Here is a 21193-nt window from a genome sequence, read left to right on the forward strand (position 1 = left end):
ATCTACATAGATGTAATATAATTTATAACTACTGTAAAATACAGTTTGCATGATCAAAGACCAAAAAGACCACTTTATGTGAATATAAATCTTGACATCGGCAGTCTCCTTGGAGATTATAATTTCAAGCTCAGTTACACTTCCTAGCACCATAAAGCGCTCTGCGCATGCTTCAAGCACTAGGAAATGTAATCGAGCTTGAAATCATGACCGTGCCTAGAGACTACAATGGCAAGATGTACAGTGAAAAATTTGTTACATTTTGGTCTGTTCTAATCCAAAACCAATTGGATCGCTTCAGAAGACATGTATTACTTTTATGCTGCCTTTATGTGCTTTAATGAGCTTCAAAGTTTTGGTTACCATTCACTTGAATGGACCTACAGAGCTGAGATATTCTTCTAAAAATATTCATTTGTGTTCTGCAGATATAAGTCATTCACATGTGGGATGGCATGATGATGAGTAAACGATGAGAGAATTTATATTTCTGGGTGAACTATTCCTGCTAAAGCCATTGCATAAACACAAATCTACCAACCTTATGTAAATCATCCAGTAAATGATGAGCAGTGACAGTACACAGTGTGCCCCTGTTTCAACACAAAAGAACACCAAATATCAGAACAAAACCTTGATCTTGATCCTGAGCAACAACATAGACAAGTCATTTAACAATATACTGTGACAGGAGACAGATGATTATTCTCTACTAACAACTAAATTGTATTCGCCTCACAAAATAAACGCGCTGCTGTCTCTTTAAGGAAAGAAGGAAGTTCACAACTACATAACATTTGATCTCCCCTTTTCAAGCTTTTGGAACGTCTTGGTTCAGATGTTTTTAACGCTGCATGAGCACGGAGCTGTAGACACATCCTGTCCTAAAATGAACTACAAAATATATGTAACTGAAATTTAAAGCGACAGTTTTTTAATTTTTTAAACTTCCGTAACTATATCTGCACCCAAGCCTAAATCGAGAGGACAACTCTGCTTAGTCAGAAGCACTGCTGCCAAAATAAAGGGGAAGTTATCGTTATCTGTAAGCCTCTATCCTTCTTCTGAATCTCTTTTAAGGGCATACCACTAAAGTGACACGGTCTTAAACTGAAGTTTGTTGTCTCTTGTAGTCGACCATGAAAAAGAGGGTGACCTAATGTTGATTTTCTCGACAACGTACGGTAAGTACTTTGTCCCAGTTGCGATGCGCAATGTTGCATTGCATCAAAATAGCTCATGTTTTAGCGCCGATGACATAAGGGGCTGTTCAGACCGAACGCCAGTCCAACGCATTTGAAAAAAGGTTTCTCGGGACGCGTTTTTAAAGGTTGAAGTTCTTTTTAAACTTGACACAGGGCTCCTGCGATGGTCTAAGACGTGTTTACGTATATATATATATATATATATATATATATATATATATATATATATATATATAAATCCGCTTATTATATATTATATTATTATATTTATATTGTGTATATAACACAAAAATATGTTCTGTGTAAACGGCCCCTTATACTGCACCATCCCACGAAAAGAGGAATGGTTCATTTACATATGCTATGATGGGATACGGTTTGCAAGTAAGTAAATTCACTTTTTAATATCTGTGCATGGCTTTTTATTAGGGTCTCAAGTGTAAGATTTCTCTGACAAACGTGGCAAATCCGAGATGGATAATGAAGCAGTGGACATGGCGTCAAACAACAGTCTGCCATTTGGAATTGGAGCTTCCGCCTACGGCAGTGAACATGGAGATGAAGAGGAGGATTTTATTCCTCATAGAACACTTCCATTTTCCCTCGGATACTCCGAACCAGTGGGGTAATATTGTTTCTCGGTAATCAAAGATTGGGGTTATAAAATTCGGGAGGGAAGCTCCATGTTTGAGGTGTATTTTAGACGCATATGCTGCGCAAATGCGACACCTTCTGTTCAGAACAGACACATGCAGTAGCCAAGATGAAATATTTTTTTATTATTACTTTTATATTTTTTAAGTTTATTGTTTCACTGCGATGCTAATTACATGACTGTGTCTCTTCCATGTTTTTTTAGTATCACTTATAATGAAGGATGTAACTTCATATTCAGTATAATGGGAGGGATAAGGAAGCAAAATCCCGTCAAAAGTATTGCGGTCACGGATCCAAAAATAATAAGCGTGAATCATAAGATAATAAGTGCAGATAAAAAAATAATAAGCGCATAAATAAACAAAAAGCGCAGATCAAAAAATAACAAGCATGAATCAATATATAAACACGTTTAAAGTATGCTGAAAAAAGAAAAAATACAACAGAAAAATTCAAGCAAAGTCATCAGAATTGCAAACAAAATCATGTTTTCCTTGGTTATATTACTGTTTTTTGTGCTCTCTGACAATTTTGCTCAAATTTTCATTTTTTTTTTTTTTTTTTTTTTTTGTACGCTTACACTGTATTTTTCTTTGCTTTTGTTTCCAAGTTCTGCGCTTGATTTTCCAAAACTTGTGAATAGAGTTTCATGTAAATCAGGGTAATGTTAAATTGTGGTCATAGGCCTTGGTATAGGGATCTGGAAATTTTAAATTTTATTTAATGGAAAAGCGGATCAAGTTGGCTTCTGAACTCGTGACTACATTGGTACATTTAGTAAAAACATGCATCAAACATCCACACCACACCAACCCAGCCTTTTTTATTTTTTAGATATGCAGCCAATAACCTACAACCAAGGAAGTGTTAAATAATGCCTAAACTAAAACTCTGCTAACTAAATTCATCAGACTCGATAAATGTGTTAACGGACTATGATAATGGCCTACTCGGACAACACATTGTTTCCTAAAGCTGGCAGAAAATACTCAAAACAGACACAAGCAGCGTATCTATCAATCACAAATAATATAATATTGAGCAGCAGCCGTTGAAGATGCACTGGAGTGACGTCACCTCCCCTCGTCGAATGATTGGCTAGAGGAGGAGCTGTCGATCAAGAACTAGTGGATCAATGGGGACTCAAAACGCCCCCTGATTTACATGAAACTCTATTCACAAGTTTTGGAAAATCAAGCACAGAACTTGGAAACAAAAGCAAAGAAAAATACAGTGTAAGCGTATAAAAAAAAAAAATTTTTAAAAAAATGAAAATATGAGCAAAATTGTCAGAGAGCACAAAAAACAGTAATATAACCAAGGAAAACATGATTTTGTTTGCAATTCTGATGACTTTGCTTTAATTTTTCTGTTGTTTCTTTTGCAGCATATTTTAAATGTTTATATATTTTTGATTCATGCTTGTTATTTTTTGATCTGTGCTAATTATTTTGATCTGCGCTTTTTATTTATTTTTGTGCTTATAATTTTTTTTATTTTTTTTTACCTGTGCTTATAATTTTTTGATTCATGCTTATTATTTTGATTCATGGTTATTATTTTTGGATCCGTGACTGCAATATTTTTGACGGGATTTTGATCCCATAGAGGGAGGACCAAATGTAAATTTAATAGACCATTGAAAAACACATATTGGTTTACCACTAAATTATATATTAAATATCAATGTCTATGGTGGTTACGGTGCTGCTAAAATTATCATTCTGACCAGACAACCCGTGGAGAGAGCAGAGTCCCCTGCTTCCAGCTATGCCTCCATGCACAGTGACTCCTGGTCCGAAACATGGGAAGACCAGGAACCAGGTGACACGCAGTAAGTTTGCTTCACACACATACATTCTGTCTGCAAGGCTCATACACAATTTTTGGAGCTGGTCTGACATAAGACATACTTGCATATTATCTTTCTTGCTTGTGGAGTTAAAATATTTCTCAGAGAGTTAAAGATAAGTAGCATTTAAAGGATATGTTGTAGGCCTTTAGCATTAGTGAGTTATGCAGTGTATATGAGAAAATATTATAGAGAAAATGGGCTATTTAAAAAGAGCAAACAGTTTCTTTGCATTCTTGTGGCTTAGCTTGTCAGTCTTGTAAATCTGGTTCCCCAGGATAAGAAATGAACTTTCCACAGGATTCAGTTGATCAGACGGGACTCGTCTGCCTCTAGCAGTGATTCCTTTAATAGTGACGAGGATTTTGAGGGCAATGCTGAAGAAAGGTGAGTGAAAGTCACATCTTGCGTCTGATAAACTTCCTCTGTCCCAAGGTCACTTGTGAGTTTTGCAGATACATTACCAGTCAAACATTTGTTACTGCTGTTTGCCACATTTTAGAATAATAGTAAAGTCATCAAATCTATTAAATAAAAACAAATAGAATTAAGATAATTACACTTGCTTAGATTACAGCTAGGGATGTCCTGATACCATTTTTTGGAAGCCAAGTACAAGTATGATGCTTTCTTTTCAGTACTTGATGGGACCAAAAATTTTTTTTTTATTTTTATTTTTATTTTTTATTTTTTAAGCAATTTTTAGCTGTCACTAAATGATAAAAAAATCCCATAAAAATTTTACAAAATACAAATTATATACAAATAATCACTATAAACAAAACCAAGAGAGCTCGCTTGCTGACTTTATTGGTTTAACCAAATGTAACAAAAGACATTATCAAAAAAAGTTATTTTTAGCTCTCACATATTGTCAAAAATGTGCAAAAAGATAAAATCACAGAAAAAAAGCAACAATAAGCGATATGTAAAAGCTGTCTATCAATAAGGATTCTTTTGCAAATGTAAGGGATCATCTCTGCATGTTAACTTGTAGGGCCCTATGAAATCAGTTAAAACTTTATTTTTTCTGATTTCCATATTCAACAGTTTAATTCAGTTTTATCATCAAAAAGGTGTCTAAATAAATTAATTCACTAAAACTTTAAACAAATAAAAATATAACAATTAATTTTCAACATAACATTGCATAATTTGTATCATAAGAAATTCTTTAATACAGATTCTCAGAGCACTATCCAAAATAAAATATTGAAGTCATTTTTGTCAAATAACGTGCTGCAGAACAAATATGTGATATATTGCTTAAATATAATTGTTATTGATTTATTATTACAGTGAATATTGCATAACTATACAGTAGTGATACATTCTGTCATATTTTTTCTCCATTTAAATGGAGTTGCTTCCTTTTTTTTGACGGAAAACCAAGTGAAGCCTTTTAGTTTGTATGTTTGTTTTTTTTTTATACAACAGCTTCACAGCTCTGGAAAAGCAGGTCGCTACATGACCCAGTGTGATTATTAAACCACAAAAGGCTGCAATTTAATTAAATAAATGTTGAGTATGAATGTGCTGTGCATTGTAGAGTGAATGAGCTCTCCATCATCTACCACACAGACAGAGCGTGTGTGATGCTCATGATGAGGTCCTTTTAGTGGATGAGCAGCTGGATTCACACATTCACTTTGAAGCGTGCAGCACATGCACACTGTATATTTGTTTCATTAAATTGCAGCCTTTGCGGTTTAATAATCGCACTAGGACATACCGCAAATGTAACTTTTTGGCTGCTTTTCCTTCACTATCTGGTTCTCATTCATTATAAAAACAAACAAAAAAAAACAAAAAAACAGATGAAAGCACACTATATACATGTATACAAAACTAATTTAAAACATTTAGGCAAAATCCTTTAGATCAAATGGTTTTAGGTCTTTAGAAACAAATTCAGTCAAGTGAGTCAAAATGTTTGACTGTGTAGTGTACTGTATATTAGTATAAAATACAGAGGTCAGTTATAAAAATTTTCTATTTATTGTCAATTAAATATTTTTTTATATTAATTTAAGCTCACAGAAGAGGAGCAGGTCGAAGCAAGCACCCCTGAAACAACAAAGTGCTCCTGCTCCTGTAAAACCAGAGTTGCAAGTAGATCCAAATGAGAAAAGGCACCCAGCAATGACAGTGGATTTCGCTTTCAAGGTGAGGCTACAGCCAATGGTCATCAGTTTAAAGCAGAATGAGGCAGGATCATGATAATGGCAGTGCAGTAACTTTTACAATAAGTACCTCTCACATTGAGGTGAGAACTCTAATATTCTGTGTTATGTCTCAGGCCCTCACAATGTGCCTAAAGAAACTTTCAGAGGATGAATTAAAACGTTTTAAAAAACTGCTGTGGGAGAGATATCCTGAACGCTTTCATGATCCCCTGGATAGATTTGATCTTGTTGATCTGGTGGATAAAATGCTGGAGCTCTGTGATATTGAAGTGGCCCTGAAAATCATGCTTATGCTCCTTAGAGTCATGAACTTAAAAAAGCTGTCTGAATATCTGCAAGGTCTATGCAAAAGAAGTAAGTTATATCATCTGTTCTTCCCCCATTACAATATATTTCAAACTGTTCTCTGTAAGTGTTTAATTTTTAATTTCCACAGATGAAGTGCGCTACGAGTTGAAGTTGACTCTTAAGAGGAAGTATGAGATGGTGTATGAGGGTTTAACCCAACAAGGGCAGCCAGTCAACTTTGAGTCTATCTATACAGACCTTTACATTTCTGATGGCGTTAATGCTGCAGTGAACACCGAGCATGAGTTTAGAACAAAGATAGAAGATCTCGAAGAGACTCGCAAAGTGAATAGAAAACCGTTATTCTCAAAGGACGTTCTCGCCCCAGAAAAGGTGAGGTCAAGGCATGTTAGGTCAGTGTTATCTAAAGGAAGCCCTGGAAGTGGCAAATCATTTGCCGTGCAGCGGTTCATTCTTGACTGGGTGGACGGAAAAGTGCACCAAGACATTTTCTTTCTCCTGCCTCTACACTTCAGGGAACTGAACCAGATGCGAGATGGAGAGTACACCCTCATGACGCTAGTGAACACCTTTTATCCAGAGATGAAGGAGGTGGAGACTCTTGATTTTGAGGGCTGTCCAGTTATGTTCATATGCGATGGACTAGATGACAGTCAAATCCTCTTTGATTTCCGGAAAACTGTGTATTGGTGTGATGTGAATAGGCCTGCAACTGTGCAAGTTTTAATCACTAACCTCATCAGGGGTAACCTGCTTTATCACGGCTCTGTTTGGGTAATTTCAAGGCCTGGAGCTCTTGATGTTGTCCCACCAGAATATGTCCAACAACTTCTGGAAGTCCGTGGCTTTGACAATGATCAGAGAGAGGTCTATTTTAGGAAGACGATCAGAGACCAACAACTTGCTGAGAGAGTGATCGCTCATATCAAGTCTTCTAAGACACTATACATTATGTGCCACTTGCCACTGTTTTGCTGGGTGGCATCTAAAGTGCTGCAGCGACATTTTCAGTCTCTTCCACCACCAGGAGAGCTTCCCAAAACTCTAACCACTCTATACACCAGTCTGCTGCATCTTCACACTCAAATGTGTGTTCAGAAACTGCAGAACAATCCCAATAAAGAGACAAAAGGTCTTACTGCTGAGCAGTTGCTTACAAAGCTTGCAAAGCTGGCCTACAGCATGCTTGAGAAGGACCAGTTTCAAATGGAGAAAGAGCACTGGGAAGAGATTGAGATTGAATCTTACCCTGCTGTGGTCTGCTCCGGTCTCTGCTCGGAGTATTACAGAGAGAAGTATGTGCTGTATACGGAGAGAGTGAGCTGCTTTGCCCATCCAACCATTCAAGAATACCTTGCCGCTCTTCATGTTTTCATCTCTTTCAAGAAACATGGGAAGAATGTCCTTGAGCGGAACAAGTTATCCAATAAGGTCTTGAAGGTTTCTTTGGCAGAGCTTCTCAAGAGTGCAGTTGACAAAGCAATAAACTCCAAGAATAGCAACTTTGACATTTTTCTGCGATTTCTTCTGGGTTTGTCAGTGGAGGCAAACCAGGAGCTGCTCAAAAACCTCCTGCAGATTACTACTGGATCAAGCCAGTTGGCACGGGAAGAGACAACTCGCTACATTAAAAAGAAAATGAAAGAAAAAAACTTCCCAGAAAAAACAGAAAACCTTTGGCGATGCATTGATGAACTTAACCCCAAACTGCAGCATTGAACTTATGAGGTGCTAGAAAAATTATCTATGAAAATTAATCTAGGCCTTCATAGAATGTCTTTTAGAATGTATTCTGTGGCATCTGAATGTGTTTTTCCAAAAATTAGAGTAAATATTATAAGAATAGCTAAACAACTTGTTTTGCACAGTTGTTTTCTTAATGGGATGTTGTTACTCCAGCTTTTTTAATTGAAGTTCAGCTAATTAACATTTTTTTTATATTTGTATTTTTTTTATATGTGTAAATTAATTCATACAGTTATTTTTCCTTTAAAATATCCTAATGGGAGTGTTGTTGTTTAAGTACATACATTTAAATTCTAGATGAGATTAAAAATGCTGTTACTATGAATTATTCCATATCCAACCTAAACACAGCATAGAGTTAAAATGTATGGCGCTTGTGTCCATAAAATAAAGCAATGATCCAGTGGCAGTTTTGGTGCTTTTTCTTTTTTTTATTTAGTTCTTACCTCTGAAACAATGCTCAACACAACTATCTTGACAGAGTTTGAAAGCATCTACATCAAATCAATATTGACAAAGGAGACTAGTTTAATTTCAACTGTAGATTTGCATAAATTAAAACATTTATTTAATCAGAATGTTGATACCAAGTTAATATCATCATCATTCTAATTTACATAACAGCATTCAAAATTTCCTTTTAAATGTTATTCATTAACCTCTACCTATGAAACAATGTAACAGAAGACCTGAGTCACACCACTTCATATCAAATGCTCACACTGTTGCTTATCCAGTCAGGGCACAAGTAAGTGTAAGGCACTTGCAACCCTGCATTCCTGTCTTTGATGGACTCACTCAAAAAGGCCAACTCTGCTTGATAATCTCTGATAATTTTCTGGGGCGCTGTTTGGCAAAAGTAATCCATAGGATATTGGCCAAGTGGAACCTGTATGAAAAATGTATTAGAAAATATTAGAAAGGATTGCAGTTGTGTTTACAACATCAATCCAATCAGTTAACTCTGAAGGAATCACTCGCTAAGTCTGCTGAGGGTTTGCCCAGGAGCCAAAAGACTGATACTATATATGCAGATGTGTTGATGTCAGGCAGAGTGTCCAGCATGGTGTTCTTGTCTGAGCTTCCCTTAGATGTTGGAGGAGGTCTTTTCAGAGAACCAGGGGAGTTGGGAAACCAGCTACCATAGTCAAACTAAATGCATTAGGCAGAGGACAAAATAGTTTATAAGCAATCCAGTAAAATTTATTTGGTGGAGGCACAATGATATGACTTAGCATCATTTTCAGCTAATTTTTACATTACCTGTCCTGCTTTGAGGGCAGAATGTTGAGCTGAAACTGTGAAGATCACCATGGTTACAAATTTGATGACCTCATCAACTGTACTAAAACACTGAGGTATTCCTAAATGAGAAGAAAAGATAACAGATAAGATGGAAAATTATACATTGAATTGCTTTTTTTCTGCAAAAATGCTTTAACTTTCATTTAAATAATGCTGAGGGATTAAAAGAAATTCCTAACACATTGATAACATCACAATTAACCAATCCAAAGCCCGAATATCAATACCCACCTGTTGAGCTCTGCCCAAGAAACCCACGGACAAAGATCTCCTTGATCCAGTCCTGGAGTTCAGTGTCCTGCAGCACATCATCATCACTCTGGTAATAAAACTGGACCATCGTCCTTACAAAACTAGAAGCCAATTTCAAAATCCTTACTAAGTCTTCTGATTTGTACTGACACAATGAATACAGCTTTCAAGATACCACTAAAGAAACATGATGGGAGCATCATGCAAATTAATACAAATGTGTCTTCTAAAATGCAGGGGCCAAATTAAAGTTTAAAAGAAGATAATTAAATTACTCATTGATGAAATCCCATAGCCGAAGTCCATCGTCTCTGTAGAAGAAGTTGGGAATAGATTGTAGTCCACGCTCACTGGTGTCCTCAGGCATGCACAGAGAACTGTAGGTCAGCTCTGAGAGGGCCCTCTTCACCTCCAATACTGGTATTCTAAAGTGAAAATGATCTGCAAGCAATTACGTAAATTCAAAAAGAAACAAATACAACTTCCTACTTAAAGAAACTTGAACTTGAAGTGTGTAATTTCTGTGCCACAGAAAAGAATAGCAAAAATTAACATAGTTTTCAAAACATTTTTATGAATACACCCTCCTTCTACCAACTGATAGTCCCGACCCCAACTCACGGCATTGGTTGAGCCAATGTTGTTGTCACTAACTAGACGGGACCCTCAAAACAAATTGCATTTATTTATGTTTTTAGAGAAAATTAACCTACGAATGGCTTACTTAGAGTTATCTCTGCATATTAAGGTGGGATAGGAGAAAATATTTTAACATAGAAAAAGTTACATCAGCTGTAATTGGAGAAAACTTGAAACACAAATGAGCTCAAATAATCAAACAAATAACAATTAGTAAACGTGTCTTGCTGTTCCTGTTCAATAACAATAAAGAGATCTTGAATTTTGAGTCAATACCTGAGTGACAACACCCTCGTTCCTGAGAAACCTCTCCCTGATAAGGGCGTTTATCTGGAGGGTATAACGTGTGTGGGGTATCATCAACTGTGAGAGAATCACAAATACATGTGAATAGTCAAAATGAGTCAAACTTTTAATGAGACTGATCAGTGATGTGCACAGACCTTAGCAGGGACAGGGGTGGAAGGATATAAAAATAGAGTACTGATTGTTTTTGTTTTTTTTATTAGTAGTAATAATAAATACTTAACTAATTTCTTTGCTTTTTGAGTATTTAACCATTTTCATGTGTGTGTGTATATATATATATACACACATACACACACACACACACACACACCCTACCGGTCAAAACTTTTGAAACACTTGACTGAAATGTTTCTCACGATCTTAAAAATTGTATAAATAATAAAGAAAAGCAGCCAATAAGTGCCTAACATAGATAGGAACGCCTTCAATACTGTTTAAAAAGCATCCCAGGGTGATACCTCAAGAAGCTGGTTGAGAAAATGTCAAGAGTTCATGTCTGCAAATTCAAGGCAAAGGGTGACTACTTTGAAGATGCTAAAATATAACACAGTTTTGATTTATTTTGGATTTTGTTTAGTCACAACATAATTCCCATAGTTCCATTTATGTTATTCCATAGTTTTGACGACTTTACTATTATTCTAAAATGTGAAAAAGAAAAAAATTATTATAAAGAATGAGTAAGTGTTTCAAAACTTTTGACTGGTAGTGTGTGTGTATATATACACATATATATATACAGTATATATATATATATATATACAGTATATATATATATATATATATATATATATACACACAGTTGTGCTCAAAAGATTGCATACCCTGGCAGAAATTGTGAAATTTTGGCATTGATTTTGAAAATATGACTGATCATGCAAAAAACCTGTCTTTTATTTAAGGATAGTGATCATATGAAGCCATTTATTATCACATAGTTGTTTGGCTCCTTTTTAAATCATAATGATAACAGAAATCACCCAAATGGCCCTGATCAAAAGTTTACACACCCTTGAATGTTTGGCCTTGTTACAAACACACAAGGTGACACACACAGGTTTAAATGGCAATTAAAGGTTAATTTCCCACACCTGTGGCTTTTTAAATTGCAGTTAGTGTCTGTGTATAAATAGTCAATGAGTTTGTTAGCTCTCACGTGGATGCACTGAGCAGGCTAGATACTGAGCCATGGGGAGCAGAATAGAACTGTCAAAAGACCTGCGTAACAAGGTAATGGAACTTTATAAAGATGGAAAAGGATATAAAAAGATATCAAAAGCCTTGAAAATGCCAGTCAGTACTGTTCAATCACTTATTTAGAAGTGGAAAATTTGGTGATCTCTTGATACCAAGCCAAGGTCAGGTAGACCAAGAAAGATTTCAGCCACAACTGCCAGAAGAATTGTTCGGGATACAAAGAAAACCTCAGGAGAAATACCGGCTGCTCTGAAAAAAGATGGTGTGGTTGTATCAAAGAGCACAATACGACGATACTTGAACAAAAATGAGCTGCATGGTCGAGTTGCCAGAAAGAATCCTTTACTGTGGCAATGGCACAAAAAAGCCCGGTTACAATATGCCCAACAACACCTTGACACACCTCACAGCTTCTGGGACACTGTAATTTGGAGTGACGAGACCATAAGCGCTATGTTTGGAGAGGGGTCAACAAGGCCTATAGTGAAAAGAATACCATCCCCACTGTGAAGCATGGTGGTGGCTCACTGATGTTTTGGGGGTGTGTGAGCTCTAAAGGCATGGGGAATCTTGTGAAAATTGATGGCAAGATGAATGCAGCATGTTATCAGAAAATACTGGCAGACAATTTGCATTCTTCTGCACGAAAGCTGCACATGGGACACTCTTGGACTATCCAGCACGACAATGACCCTAAGCACAAGGCCAAGTTGACCCTCCAATGGTTACAGCAGAAAAAGGTGAAGGTTCTGGAGTGGCCATCACAGTCTCCTGACCTTAATATCATCGAGCCACTCTGGGGAGATCTCAAACGTACGGTTCATGCAAGATGACCAAAGACTTCGCATGACCTGGAGGCATTTTGCCAAGATGAATGGGCAGCTATACCACCTGCAAGAATTTGGGACCTCATAGACAACTATTACAAAAGACTGCATGCTGTCATTGATGCTAAAGGGGGCAATACACAGTATTAAGAACTAAGAGTATGCAGACGTTTGAACAGGGGTCATTTAATTTTTTTCTTTGTTGCCATGTTTTGTTTTATGATTTTGCCATTCTGTTATAACCTACAGTTGAATATGAATCCCATAAGAAATAAAAGAAATGTGTTTTGCCTGCTCACTCATGTTTTCTTTAAAAATGGTACATATATTGCCAATTCTCCAAGGGTATGCAAATGTTTGAGCACAACTGTATATACAGGTGCATCTCAATAAATTAGAATGTCGTGGAAAAGTTAATTTATTTCAGTAATTCAACTCAAATTGTGAAACTCGTGTATTAAATAAATTCAATGCACACAGACTGAAGTAGTTTGAGTCTTTGGTTCTTTTAATTGTGATGATTTTGGCTCACATTTAACAAAAACCCACCAATTCACTATCTCAAAAAATTAGAATACATCATAAGACCTTAAAAAAAAAACATTTTTAGTGAATTGTTGGCCTTCTGGAAAGTATGTTCATTTACTGTATATGTACTCAATACTTGGTAGGGGCTCCTTTTGCTTTAATTACTGCCTCAATTTGGCGTGGCATGGAGGTGATCAGTTTGTGGCACTGCTGAGGTGGTATGGAAGCCCAGGTTTCTTTGACAGTGGCCTTCAGCTCATTTGCATTTTTTGGTTTCTTGTTTCTCATTTTCCTCTTGACAATACCCCATAGATTCTCTATGGGGTTCAGGTCTGGTGAGTTTGCTGGCCAGTCAAGCACACCAACACCATGGTCATTTAACAAACTTTTGGTGCTTTTGGCAGTGTGGGCAGGTGCCAAATCCTGCTGGGAAATGAAATCAGCATCTTTAAAAAGCTGGTCAGCAGAAGGAAGCATGAAGTGCTCCAAAATTTCTTGGTAAACGGGTGCAGTGACTTTGGTTTTCAAAAAACACAATGGACCAACACCAGCAGATGACATTGCAACACCAAATCATCACAGACTGTGGAAACTTAACACTGGACTTCAAGCAACTTGGGCTATGAGCTTCTCCACCCTTCCTCCAGACTCTAGGACCTTGGTTTCCAAATGAAATACAAAACTTGCTCTCATCTGAAAAGAGGACTTTGGACCACTGGGCAACAGTCCAGTTCTTCTTCTCCTTAGCCCAGGTAAGACGCCTCTGATGTTGTCTGTGGTTCAGGAGTGGCTTAACAAGAGGAATACGACAACTGTAGCCAAATTCCTTGACACGTCTGTGTGTGGTGGCTCTTGATGCCTTGACCCCAGCCTCAGTCCATTCCTTGTGAAGTTCACCCAAATTCTTGAATCGATTTTGCTTGACAATCCTCATAAGGCTGCGGTTCTCTCGGTTGGTTGTGCATCTTTTTCTTCCACACTTTTTCTTTCCACTCAACTTTCTGTTAACATGCTTGGATACAGCACTCTGTGAACAGCCAGCTTCTTTGGCAATGAATGTTTGTGGCTTACCCTCATTGTGAAGGGTGTCAATGATTGTCTTCTGGACAACTGTCAGATCAGCAGTCTTCCCCATGATTGTGTAGCCTAGTGAACCAAACTGAGAGACCATTTTGAAGGCTCAGGAAACCTTTGCAGGTGTTTTGAGTTGATTAGCTGATTTGGCATGTCACCATATTCTAATTTTTTGAGATAGTGAATTGGTGGGTTTTTGTTAAATGTGAGCCAAAATCATCACAATTAAAAGAACCAAAGACTTAAACTACTTCAGTCTGTGTGCATTGAATTTATTTAATACACGAATTTCACAATTTGAGTTGAATTACTGAAATAAATGAACTTTTCCACGACATTCTAATTTATTGAGATGCACCTGTATATATATATATATATATATATATATATATATATATATATATATATATACACACTATATTACCAAAAGTGTTCGCTCACCTGCCTTTAGACGCATATGAACTTAAGTGACATCCCATTCTTAATCCATAGGGTTTAATATGACGTCGGCCCACCCTTTGCAGCTATAACAGCTTCAACTCTTCTGGGAAGGCTTTCCACAAGGTTTAGGAGTGTGTTTATGGGAATTTTTGACCATTCTTCCAGAAGCGCATTTGTGAGGTCAGACACTGTTGTTGGACGAGAAGGCCTGGCTCACAGTCTTCGCTCAAATTCATCCCAAAGGTGCTCTATCAGGTTGAGGTCAGGACTCTGTGCAGGCCAGTCAAGTTCTTCCACACCAAACTCGCTCATCCATGTCTTTATGGACCTTGCTTTGTGCACTGGTGCGCAGTCATGTTGGAACAGGAAGGGGCCATCCCCAAACTGTTCCCACAAAGTTGGGAGCATGGAATTGTCCAAAATCTCTTGGTATGCTGAAGCATTCAGAGTTCCTTTCACTGGAACTAAGGGGCCAAGCCCAGCTCCTGAAAAACAACCCCACACCATAATCCCCCTCCACCAAACTTCACAGTTGGCACAATGCAGTCAGACAAGTACTGTTCTCCTGGCAACCGCCAAACCCAGACTCGTCCATCAGATTGCCAGATGGAGAAGCGTGATTCGTCACTCCAGAGAATGCGTCTCCACTGCTCTAGAGTCCAGTGGCGGCGTGCTTTACACCACTGAATCCGACGCTTTGCATTGCACTTGGTGATGTATGGCTTGGATGCAGCTGCTCTGCCATTGAAACCCATTCCATGAAGCTCTCTACGCACTGTTCTTGAGCTAATCTGAAGGCCACATGAACTTTGGAGGTCTGTAGCGATTGACTCTGAGGAAAGTTGGCGACCTCTGTGCACTATGCACCTCAGCATCCACTGACCCCGCTCTGTCATTTTACGTGGCCTACCACTTCGTGGCTGAGTTGCTGTCATTCCCAATTGCTTCCACTTTGTTATAATACCACTGACAGTTGACTGTGGAATATTTAGTAGCGAGGAAATTTCACGACTGGACTTGTTGCACTGGTGGCATCCTATCACAGTACCACGCTGGAATTCACTGAGCTCCTGAGAGCGGCCCATTCTTTCACAAATGTTTGTAGAAGCAGTCTGCATGCCTAGGTGCTTCATTTTATACACCTGTGGCCATGGAAGTGATTGGAACACCTGAATTCAATTATTTGGAAGGGTGAGCGAATACTTTTGGCAATATAGTGTATATATATATATACACACACACACACACACACACACACACATATACACACATATATACTGTACATTATTTTTTCCATTTTTCCTTAATAGCCTGTTCTGTTATATTTCTCACAAAAAGCACCATGGCAATACACTTGTTTATTTATTTATTTTCAGACATGGTCTGTGATAACCCCATGTTTATGACATGTGTCATAGTAAAACCATGGTATTTTTTTAAAGTACCTTGTAGTACCATGACAATATCATGAAATATGCACATGATCAATCATTCAGTACCATGGCATTACCCTGGTAACGTGGTGCACGGTGCGAAGGCATGATGAGAAAGTGTGAGCATGAGGTGATCGACTGTGTTCGCGAATGCTACAGGGTCCTTGGATAACGTATAACATGCAAATAAGGGCAGCTGGTGGAGTTTCTGGTGCCCCCCTAGGGTATGATGGTGTCCCCCTAGGGAGCCGGTGCCCTGCACAGACTGCGTAATATGTGTATAGGGAGCTGCAGTATTGTGGTAGCCTAATGGTATTTTTCTGAAAGTGATTAGTCTAATGGCTCATTAGTTTCAACAAAACCAAACTGGCTTTGGCTGAACCAGACAGCTCCTTCAATTTATGTCAATATATTATAAAAGACAAATTGAATTTATATCACTGAAATCGACGCGACTGCTCCCATAATTTGTCTACACTAGTGGTACGCGATGTTGGAAATGCGGTAGCAAGTATTATTCTTTTGATAAAATTACAATACATGGAGTGGACTTTTTATCTGGCCTGTTACTCGTCTGAGGTAACGGCCCTTTGATGTTCCGGGGTGAATTCAAAACTGTATTTTTTGCTTCCTTGAAGGGCACTCCTGTGGGAGGGGATGTCACCTGAAAGCTCGTTCAAAACGAAAGTGAGAAAATGAATCTTTTCTCGGAGGGCCCTTCCACAAGACTGTTAGCGAAAGATACATTCATACAGTAATGCCATGTTTCCTATACCCACTTCAGGGGCTCTGCACTTCAGAGTGAGTATAGGGCATAGGGAGGATCACTCGCGCTCTTAAAGGCACCTCTGCTCAATTTTCTTTCATACGCCCGTGATTTACAAAGAAATCTCATAATAACACATTATCACTGTTATTGTGAGATTATGACAAGATTTAAATATTTTAAATATTTTATATTTTAACTATTTTATTTCATTATTAAAATATCTCCCCTTTTTCTGGATGACCAAAAGGGCACCTTTAGATTTGTGAACGAAAGAGGCAGGGGCAGCCCCTGCTGCCCCCATTCTGTGCACATCAGTGAGACCGATGGAAAGAGGCATAATCTCATGAAAATTATCTGTGAATGTTTTCATTCTTCTAGATTATCACATTATGTCAGTTCGTATTCAGTTGTTTACTACTGGACTTATTTCTTGGGCCTGGGGATCTTTTCAATCAGGTAATATAATTTGTTTATCAAACAATGAGAAAGAAATCCAGTTGTAAACAAATTAACTGTGCCTGACATGATTTTGTGTACCTTATACATTGGGTGCACTGCTGGGAGGTTTCTTAGTAATGACACTGTAAAGATTTCAGCCAGCAGATGGGTGTGCAGATAATAGAAAGATGCTTGATGCTCAAGACAATCTGCATTCCTCACATAGATTTTAGCGAGCTGCCAGTCATGCTCTGAATCGCTAGGCAGGAAAACTGGATTTTCCTCTGACACCTGTTGCTTCAACTGACACAGTGATAACAGACAGAATTGTTAACATCGTTAAAATGTTTCTTAATTTACTGTTTTAAGATGGCAAAATTAGTAATATATACTAAACAAGGTTTAGGAATCATAAACAATGTATACCTGAATGGCAATAGGCAGAAGTTTGCCCACTGGGTTCTTGTATAGCAGACAGAGTGGAGCCGCAACATACTGCTGTTTGCCATTGATCACACGAGTAGGTAAATCCGCCAGTCTTTTATAATCACATAGGAATATATTCCCCTTCTGTTGGAACAAAAAGTAGAATTTGTTGAAGTGTAACATGCCAATTCTGAGATGAAATTTTGACACTGAAATAGTGAAGTCACTGAAATGTCCACAGAGTGGTGCCAAAAGCGAGTTGTTTTTAGTTGTATATAATGTAAAACAGTCAACAGGAATGCTTGTTTTATTAACCATATACCCTAACTTCAACCTCAACCCTAAACCTAACCAACAATGGAGTAAAAATGTAATCTTAGAGGGAAAATGCAACCTCTGAATCATGCTCATTGTTGATTATGCAAACAAGGTTATTGGTTTCCACACAGTAACAGAATCGGTGTCTTTAAGGCCAATCGCTCAACACGCTGTCAGTAGCATCACAGGAAAAGGTAAACACATTTGAATTGACACAAAGATGTCTGAAGGGAGAAGGTGCTTGGAAGAATGGAGTCGATGTCAGGGTACCGAAACATTCAGTAGTAACAGAGTTTCTGTGTGATCATGTTGGTCAAAACTCAAATAAATGCATAATTCTTTTGAGAGCAGAGACTGTACATTTGGGTAACACAAGAGAGCGTTGTTTCATTTTTGACATTGTATTACCTTCATCTCCAAATTAAGAGAGGTTCCACTCCCCAGAAAAGGCTGCACCATATCGTCAGTAACAGCAAAGTTTGAAGGATGGTCTGTGCATCGGCGGAGCATCATTGGATTGGCGCCATTTAGGAGCTGGTACCCAAAAAATTCGTCATCCATCCAGTGTAGCTGCACGTATTCTATAAAATTATAAAAACAATGAACCTGGCTCATTTTGCAATATCATGTTCTCCAAGTCCTGCATCTTCTAACGTTAATATATTTTGTGGAACACTTTGTAAAATCGCTTCAGCAGCTATCAAACCTGAGATAGTTGTTCTGGTTGACCAAAAGGCACTTTTCATGTCTTCCATTTGAGCCCATTGATCAGATTTTTTTGCCAGTTTCTTCATTTTGAACTTGTCAAGGCTGGAAGACAAGTTAATCATTGATGTAAGACCAGAAAGGAGGCCAATTCATGAATTTGAATTGTGCCAAGTGTGAATTACTAACACATTGGAGGAAGGTGCCACACATATTGCCAATCAGGCTGACCAGTCTTTTGGGCTGTTAAAGGAATAGTTCATCCAGAAATGATAACTCTCTCATCATTTACTCAATGCCATTTCAAACTCATCCAACACTTCCATGCTCTAAAAATAGACATAAAGGCAGCATAAAGGTAATCCATACGAAGTAGATTAATCCATGTCTTCTGAAACGATCCGTTTGGTTTTTGATGAGAACAGACTAAATCATGATCGCACCAAGGAGACAGCAAATGGCAAGATTTATAATGGAAAAGGAATTACATTTTGGTCTGCTTCTCACACAAAACTGAATGTATCGCTTCAGAAGACATGGATTAAACTAGAGTCAAATGGATTACCTTTATGCTTTTATGTGCTTTTTGGAGCTTTGGGACCCCATTGACTTGCATTGTATGGATATATTCACATCAAATCTCTATCAAAAAATCTTTGTTTATGTTCCGCAGAAGAAAGAAAGTCATATGAGTTTGAGACGGCACAATGGCGCTATTCCTTTAAGGGTGGGGTTGGTAAGGGCTAGTCAGTCTGTTCTAGTCAGTCTAGTCAGGCAATATGCAGGCCACTTTACTACATTTGGTGAATAATCACAAATGTAAATTTTCTAATTTCTAAGAATATAACCTGGTTAGGTAAGCCTTATATTATTTCTTCATATATTAATGCACTAAGGTGAGGATTGACTCACGCTGTGGAGCAGTTGAAAGCTGAAACCATGCCTTTGGTGAAAGAGAAACGGACCACTGATGGAAGAGACAGGGGGTCCTCAAAACATGAGTACTGTGGGAGACCTGTTTTAAACTCAGTCCACCTCAGGGAAGGGAAAAACAACAAATACACATACAGTAAACCATTGAAGATCCCAAAAAAGACACCAGAAAATCTTGTATACTTATTTGTAACTACTGTACGTACTTACTGGTACAATTGTTTGTTAAGCTTCAGTTCATTTTTTCTGTGATCTTTCAGCTGTGAATATTTTTCTTCATAGATTTTAGTAGCTGTCAGACAATAAAAGTGTAACGCAAAGGTAAAGTTATTCAGAAATCTCCTAAAGAATCAAGAACAGATTGAATGAAATTAAACAGCTGTGGTTGATAATTGTTTAAAATCTGGTAAATTATGTGATTACATGTAATCACAAGAAACTTTTGTGAAAAGATGCAAGAAAGTATTGATACACATGCAAACCTTTTGCCTCTCGCAGCTCAATCACCTCCCCTTCTGCCATCCAGCGATAGCATGGGAAATGGATCACATCCCTCTCAGGGGTTCTCACACTGATCAGGGAGCAGAACCAGTCGTTCTCTGGCAAAAACATGTAATTCTCTTTCTCAAGTCTGATTAGGAGCAGGTTGGCGAGGCTGTACTTGGTTGTCACGTTGTACTTCATTTTCTAGGCAAGATATGATATTACACTGTTAGTGCTGACAGTGATATTAATGCTGTTATGTTTCGGTGAACATCTTATTTACATGCTCACAAACTGTACAAAAATACAAGGAAAAATATTTCACCATTCCAGTCTTGAAATCCTTTCCAAAGCTGTCGAGCTTGGTCCGCTTACTCTCTCCATGCGTGCCAATCAGAGTGATAAATATATTGTCACAAGTGCCAGCATGGGTCATGGAGCCTGTGGTCACCTCTACTTCATATATGGCTTCCATGGCTCTGAGAATTAACACAGAAGCTTAGCGCTTGACTTTAAATGTAATAAATGACTTGCATGGACTTCAGGTTGCAAATGAATTACTATAAAAAAATACATGTTTTTTGCACTAAATTGAATTTGGCTTTTGGACTGTTGAAAAATCTTACAAGAATAATTACAACTGGTGTTGCAAATTGACTGTATTCAGAATACAAACAAAAAGAAAAGAGAAAAACAGAAAGCAGTGAGCTTACACTTCAAAAATCATATTCTTAATAAATTATCTGTCTTTCCAGTAGAAATATCTAAACATCTAAGCACTATTTTTGCAGTGTAGAAGAAGCACATATTCAAATATACACTATATTGCCAAAAGTATTCGCTCACCCATCCAAATAATTGAATTCAGGTGTTCCAATCACTTCTATGGCCACAGGTGTATAAAATGAAGCACCTAGGCATGCAGACTGCTTCTACAAACATTTGTGAAAGAATGGGCCGCTCTCAGGAGCTCAGTGAATTCCAGCGTGGTACTGTGATAGGATGCCACCTGTGCAACAAGTCCAGTCGTGAAATTTCCTCGCTACTAAATATTCCACAGTCAACTGTCAGTAGTATTATAACAAAGTGGAAGCGATTGGGAATGACAGCAACTCAGCCACGAAGTGGTAGGCCACGTAAAATAACAGAGCGGGGTCAGCG

At 37.9% G+C, this 21193-nt stretch overlaps 2 protein-coding genes across 7 annotated transcripts; one reads left to right on the forward strand and one right to left on the reverse strand.

Moving 5' to 3' along the window:
* Window positions 1-806: 806 nt before the first annotated feature.
* Window positions 807-8364, forward strand: LOC127428472 (NLR family CARD domain-containing protein 3-like). Of its 6 annotated transcripts, XM_051676874.1 has the most exons (8): window positions 807-1045; window positions 1134-1184; window positions 1635-1830; window positions 3595-3696; window positions 4015-4101; window positions 5748-5880; window positions 6014-6254; window positions 6337-8364. In XM_051676874.1, the coding sequence occupies exons 3-8, from the start codon at window positions 1679-1681 to the stop codon at window positions 7926-7928; spliced, it is 2307 nt and encodes a 768-aa protein (XP_051532834.1). In that variant the 5' UTR covers window positions 807-1045; window positions 1134-1184; window positions 1635-1678; the 3' UTR covers window positions 7929-8364. The 6 variants fall into 6 exon arrangements, with proteins under 6 accessions (XP_051532834.1, XP_051532835.1, XP_051532837.1 ...); XM_051676875.1 differs by having other exon boundaries at window positions 807-1184; XM_051676877.1 differs by lacking the exon at window positions 1635-1830 and having other exon boundaries at window positions 3992-4101.
* Window positions 8365-8455: 91 nt separating this feature from the next.
* Window positions 8456-20507, reverse strand: si:dkey-17e16.9 (hydroperoxide isomerase ALOXE3). The gene is made up of 14 exons (XM_051676888.1): window positions 20358-20507; window positions 20032-20236; window positions 19760-19841; window positions 19529-19651; window positions 18618-18721; window positions 18320-18492; window positions 17594-17737; window positions 17267-17470; window positions 10397-10514; window positions 9788-9929; window positions 9492-9613; window positions 9219-9319; window positions 8937-9107; window positions 8456-8844 (listed from the first exon to the last, which is right to left on the reverse strand). Exons 1-14 carry the CDS (start codon window positions 20505-20507, stop codon window positions 8665-8667), a joined length of 2019 nt encoding a protein of 672 aa, XP_051532848.1. The 3' UTR covers window positions 8456-8664.
* Window positions 20508-21193: the final 686 nt, after the last annotated feature.

Source organism: Myxocyprinus asiaticus, chromosome 38 (genome assembly GCF_019703515.2).
Source record: "Myxocyprinus asiaticus isolate MX2 ecotype Aquarium Trade chromosome 38, UBuf_Myxa_2, whole genome shotgun sequence".
In the NCBI taxonomy this organism is placed as follows: Eukaryota; Metazoa; Chordata; class Actinopteri; order Cypriniformes; family Catostomidae; genus Myxocyprinus; species Myxocyprinus asiaticus.

Bases quoted from the DNA above. Each gene is read 5' to 3' on its own strand.
- LOC127428472 (XM_051676875.1), top strand. From the start codon at position 1,679: ATGGATAATGAAGCAGTGGACATGGCGTCAAACAACAGTCTGCCATTT. The intron at 1,831-3,594 runs GTAATATTGTTT...CATTCTGACCAG, and splicing joins GGATACTCCGAACCAGTGGG to ACAACCCGTGGAGAGAGCAG. The intron at 5,881-6,013 runs GTGAGGCTACAG...GTTATGTCTCAG, and splicing joins CAGTGGATTTCGCTTTCAAG to GCCCTCACAATGTGCCTAAA.
- si:dkey-17e16.9 (XM_051676888.1), bottom strand. From the start codon at position 20,507: ATGGAAGCCATATATGAAGTAGAGGTGACCACAGGCTCCATGACCCAT. The intron at 18,722-19,528 runs GTGAGTCAATCC...CTTGTCTTCCAG, and splicing joins GCTTTCAACTGCTCCACAGC to CCTTGACAAGTTCAAAATGA. The intron at 9,930-10,396 runs GTTATTGAACAG...TTAGAATACCAG, and splicing joins AAATTCAAGATCTCTTTATT to TATTGGAGGTGAAGAGGGCC.